The following is a 6,118-nucleotide window of genomic DNA, read 5'->3' as shown; positions in this document are numbered from 1 at the left end:
GGACATGAGTGGGAATGTTGCTTCCCCTGTTTTCAAAATTGCTTCCTTTTATATGCTCATAAAAAAATTAGAATATGTTTAATCCAAAGATTGTAACGTGTAAAGATTGTAACAAAAGTCATAACATTTAATGGAGTGCCCTATAATTTCCCCCTCAGTCATCCCCTACCCTTTTTCCCTTGAAACTTTGCTGAAAGGATGCTTGGTTGTATTTGGTATTTTGTTTTCATGGTGTTGAAGATATTCACTGTGTTTCTATTAGCAGTGTCATTTGCAAGCAATTCTTTCCAAAAAACCTTGTTTCTTCCAACCAACCCCTGTAGGAAATTGTATCTATCTTTCTTAACTACATGTTGTTTGAAGATAACGTGCTTGAGTTCAAGCCATTCCCTGTACAAGAATGGTCTGTAGGATCATGTTTAGATGGCCTCATCTTTATGCCTCTTAAAGGAGGGTCCAGGTCTCTGAGAGGTTGTTTTCATGTCCAACCTCTCAAGAATTGTCTATATCAAGTCCAATCCATTAAGGGATGTGCCAATGGCCTTTGAATTTGTACTTTTCTTTAAGAAAAGGCTACTGGACATGGAAATATGCATGTCAGAATTTTGGGATGTCTAAGTTGCTAAAATGGAACCCCAGAATGTGAAATGTAAATATCAAACCAATTTAACTCAGAAGGGAATGGATCTATTCAAGAAACACAAAAGAGAGGATATACTTAAGAGTTTTTTTATAACATCATCATGTTAAGAATTGATATGTATTACACTTGATTACCTTTATTGAAGTCAGCCAAGGAAAGGAAAGGAATATCCCTGATATGGAACAAAACGATCTATGTTACATAACTACTTTTACAAAGGTCTTCCCGTTCTCAAAAGATGGCCCAGAGTCTGCAAATAATCACCTACAAACATTCACCCATAAAAGTCAAGTTTTACCCTTAGGCATAGTAATCTACAGTTATGTCCAACAAAAGAGTCCCAGACATCAAGTCAACAAAGGGAATTTCAATAATAAACTGAGTGAAGCAAAATAGATACTATGGCCTTGAATGCTACATATGGTGGGTGTTAGGTTATGAACTGATTTATTTATTTTCCAAGACTGCTTTTTTGCAAACTATTTACACTAATTGGTTTTTGGAAGGGGATGGTAACTTATGCACCCCCTTTATAGTAGTTTTCCTCTAACAAGGGCCTTTTGCAAAATGTTAGTGCCTTTTCTTTTATGTATTGTTTGCTATCTCTGTATCAGTTCTTGTGGTGGTTAATTTTTGCTTTATTTATTGCACAATTTGCATTTCACATTGCTCTACTTTTCCTACAATATCCTGTCTCTTTTTTAGAATATTTTACATGTCAGTTTTTTGGCGTTCATATTGATGGTAAGTAATGCTTGTAACAAATATTTCTTAGGTAGTTGTCTGTTGCTGACCATTGATAGGTGATGTAAAGGTATTGTTGTGATTATTCCATATTTTAATACTTGGTTTGTTGAATTATTAGACAACCATCTTAGACTTTTGGAATTGCAGGCAATACATTTCTTGTGTTTGAATTTATCATTGTATACAAAATTTTCGTAGTAAAGTAAGTTTAATGAGGATTCTATTTTAAAAAGTATTCATTTTGTTATTGTCTATATTTTTTACATGTAAAATCTAATCCTTGGCTAAAGAGGGACCATGCTAGTTAGGCCAAGTAGTTATGAAGTTGTCAAGTTGAAATTTTGTAGCAGTCATAATGAGCCATTCTATTCCTCATGTAATGAGATGGGCATCCAGGCAACATCTTTATTGGTTAATTTGAACTGCAATTTGTAATTCGTTGAAATCTGCAAGCAAATATCTAAATACTAATATGGATGTTTTGAATAATACATAGCATTTGGATAGATTCATCATAATAGTACTTACATTGACATATTAATCCTATTTGTGATTGAGACAACCTGAGTTATATATTTTCAAGGTCACTTCTGAAACAAACCCACTGAGTTACATTTCACCTGTTTCATTGTTTTCTGGCTAAAAATATAAATCAAATTCTAAAACAAACCCACTAAAATAAGAGATAAAAACATTTTAAGCCATATTTCTTGCAATTTGAAAATGCTAAGGAAACAAAACACAATGCAATGTGTGAATTGAGACTAAACCTGGATTGTGAGGCTCAACCTGTACTTCATACATATAATTTCTAGATTGAAAACTTGAAGGTAAGACTAGTCCTGTACTCTATGGATATAATTTTGGATTATCAACTTGAAGGTGAGTATAAGCCTGTATTTGATAGATAAAATTATGGTTTGCATAATGCAAAAGTTGTGCAAATTTTAAAAAGAAGGTTTAAATGTATAGCATAATCCCCACATTCTGTTCAATTTTATGGATTTGAAAGTAATTGGATTTAATGTTTTTAACATTGTTTTCTTGCTTATAATTTAAGAATAATTTTCCAGTTCTAATAAAAACATGAAAGAGGGCGATGGAGGTTGCTAGGTGTTGTGTTTTAACTCACAAAAATAGAACATTTTCACATTAATGTTAACATTTTTAGGCCCCTTGACTAATTTAAACTTTAAATCTAGACATAATTGCCTCAATGCATTAGAAAATCCAAATCACTAACATGGTAAAATAACACAAAAGAAAATATTTATAACCTCAACAACATTCAATTATTTATTCACAAACCATGCAAATATTACATTTCTCCATATACATGGAATATATCACATTTTTCCATATACTTGTCACCCATACAAGAGAACCCAATCTTTGCAGGTTAGGGGAAAAAAGTACATTAATGGGTTCTTCTTTAATGGAAGAACCATGCCATGAGCGCCCCCACAAAAATGACAACAAACACGCATTCCCATAACGACGACCTATCTTGCTGCTTCTCAATGACTTTTGGTGTAACAGATGATGATCCTATGTCATCATTCACAGCTCCACATAGTAGATGAGTGGACATTCTTTGTATATCTGCATGGTATTTTATGTTAAAAGATTGAAATTTATAACTCTAGATTTTGGCTTCCTTGTAAAGGGGTTTGAGATTGTCCTTTCAAACTTGATATGTGCCTTTCATCTGGTTGCAAATTAACTCTGAATTTGTGAGTATGGTGATATCATTGACACCAATATTTTTTGCCTCTTTCAACCCTTCGACAAGGGAAATGTAGTATGCCTCATTATTTGTAGTCCTTCCCTGCACTTATTTCTTTCTATGCAACACATGTTTTGTTGCACTATTGTAAAGCACAAATTGAACGATTGCTCGTCTTGGATTAGGATAACAGGAGACCTCAATGCACATGATCCACTTTTGCACCATTTTTATGCTTACAATAGCTGGAAAATATGATAACAATCACGTGATATTAGAATCGGGCATTTAAATTTTAACATTAGACAACCTGTAGTGTTAATATTAAACGAGGATACAAAAGAGAAAAACATACAATAAAATTACTAGTTATTCAGAAGTGGCACTAAGGCTAGGGTAATAACATAAGAAAATCATTCAGGAAAGCATACAGATTTAGCAAATTCTACTACATAACTATAGAAAACTGCCATTAAGATGGTTCTGGTTGTATGTATGTTCTCAACTGCCCACTTACCAACTCTGTTATTGCTTGATATCTAATTTCCCCAAATGTTCAAGGCCCCTCAAAACAGTACTTGGGGAAACTAGTTCTGTATTTTCTTAATGATTGATGTGTTAATGGTGAATTCATCACTAGCTGACAACCTGCTTATGGAAGTAGTCTGGTTGTGAAGGAATTTAACTTTTGACAAATTGTCAAAGAATGGTTTGTGTTGATATAATGAAAAATTGTTTAAACCATCCTTCCATTGTCTCTCTTATATTTCCATGTCAATTTCCTTTTTCTATCTCATTTATTCTCATTCACTTTTCCTATAGATATTGTAAATGATCAATCTTTATTAGCCCTCTACTCTAAGTTAATCAATATATCTATATAAGTCCTTCATATCTGTCATTTTTCTCTTAGTGTTGGTGAGGAGTGATGCAACTCACTTGAAACATTAGACTCCAAAAGACATCACCATTTTCTAGCATTGTTGTAGGTGCTGGAAAATCATTTTCCAATACCAACAAAAATAATTTTCCAACGTTTTTTTTAAGGAGGCTTGCAAATTTTTTTGGAAGTTAAAGTTGTAACATTACAAATCAAATGGATGTATGACTAACCTGAAATGTAGGGTATGAAATGTTCAATGTTCAATGAGATTATTACTTTGGAATTTGCAAAACTTTGATGTATATGCCTCAAGTTTATAACTTTAACACATTAAATTCCGAATTGTAATATGAAAAAGTCAAATCATTGGGAGATCGACGAGAATGTTGCATTGTGAAACATTAATAACATTAAAAATATTGTTACTTCTAAGTTCAAAGAAAAAATGTGGTGTGAGAAAGATTTAGCAGCTAAAAGAAAATTAAGATATTATAAGGAGGTCATCAACCCCACCCTAGAAGATCAAAAGTATCTCTCTGTTTTGACTAGCTCAGAAAAGAAAATTAATATATCCAATATTAAAACGAACTCTCATGAGCTCCATAGTGAAACGGGTCATTAGGCAGTTCCTAAAACACCATGGATGGAAAGGTTCTGCCATCTCTGTGAGAATACGAACATCGAGGATGAAAATCAATTCCTCTTAGAGTGTCCCGCGTACAATCACATTAGATCTTAGTTTCAAAATTTTTGTTGCAATACTGACCTTGCTAGCCTTTTACAATGTCAAAATTACAGTGAGCTCGGGAGGCTTCTCTCCAAGCTTTTTGAGCATAGGAATAAAATCTTAAATCAAACTAAATAATTCGTTTCTTTAGGTCCGATAGACCAAAATTTGGTCTCAGTGGACGTTAACCATCATCATCATCAGCATCACTAGATCAAGAACAAGGATTATTGGAAGTGGAAGTAGTCTAGGAAGTGAAACCAAGTGAAGCAATACCAAAATCTAAATATGAGTTAATAGAAATTACCTTCTCTTCCCTTTGATACTTCTCCCTATCACAATAATGTTGCCATAATTTAGTCCTTTAAAATCCCTTCTTCTCTAAAGCTTAGCCCTGGCATGAAAGTGGAGATCAATTTCCTAACAAAAACGAATAAAAAAAAGGTACATCGAGGCCAAATTTGCAAAAGTCTCCATGGTGGTCACTCATGATACAAATTTGGAATTGATTCCATAGTTTGTTGGTAAAACCCTAATTTCTCGCTTTTGTGGAATGTTGGTAAGGGAGAATTCTTTATCATAATCGATTTTATGTCTAACTAACTGATTAGATTTTGTAGATTATATCGTCTGAATCGCTTACACCAGGAGCGTCTCACAAGAGCTGGTAGCAGGATCCCACATGGCGGGCAGCAGAAATTTGCGGCCATTGATTCCATGGGCATTATAACTTGCCCCCGTCGTTTCATCCACCAGCAACTCCCCGGGGAACCCAGGATATGCCCCTCTTCCATATATTCCCGGGCATGCGGAGACGGCCTCCAGAGGTGCAGCAGCGTCGCCCTGGAAGTAGCCGGTGTTGAATGGATTAGTGGTTGCCCCTGCCACAACGCTCGCAATGTTGATTATCATCCCATCGATGCCCATGTCGCCATTTGGTGCTACCAGAGGAGGAGTCTGGGGTCCGTAGATGGGCTGATGGAAGGGCCACGCACACTGTCCAGGACACTGGGTTGCAGAGTTCCCAACCCATGCGTATGGAAGAAGTTGTTGATGCATCTTCCCCTTTCCCATCATTCTGCTTTTAGTTGATTTCTGGTCGGAGAATAGATTGAGACTGTCATGGAATCCGTAGGAACTCATGCAGAACCCCTCCTTACTCTCCTTCCATATTTTTCTTTCCATTTTGACTCGGCGGGGGCCATGTGGGAACGCATATGGGTATTGAAATAAGAGAAAGTCTTGCTCTGCTCTTTTTTTGGGGTGTGGGGTGCGAGAGGGGGTGAGGGGTTCAAGTTTTCATAAATAATATGTCGATAAATTTTTGTATGGACACCAATGGAACCTGGTCATAATCTGTATTCTACTTTTGGAACTGCAGTCAAAGGTCTT

At 35.4% G+C, this 6,118-nt stretch overlaps 1 protein-coding gene across 1 annotated transcript; it reads right to left on the bottom strand.

Annotated features, from left to right (window-relative positions):
• Positions 1-5,365: 5,365 nt before the first annotated feature.
• LOC149182134 (protein PHOSPHATE-INDUCED 1-like) lies at positions 5,366-5,911 on the bottom strand. The gene has a single exon (XM_089414460.1). It carries the CDS (start codon positions 5,909-5,911, stop codon positions 5,366-5,368), a length of 546 nt encoding a protein of 181 aa, XP_089270586.1.
• Between the last annotated feature and the right edge of the window lie 207 nt (positions 5,912-6,118).

The sequence above is a fragment of the Pinus tabuliformis genome, chromosome 3_2 (assembly GCF_031772625.1).
Source record: "Pinus tabuliformis cultivar Carrire ecotype Pingquan chromosome 3_2, CPIR1, whole genome shotgun sequence".
Taxonomy (NCBI): domain Eukaryota; kingdom Viridiplantae; phylum Streptophyta; class Pinopsida; order Pinales; family Pinaceae; genus Pinus; species Pinus tabuliformis.
This window is presented reverse-complemented; position numbering and strand designations above follow the sequence as displayed.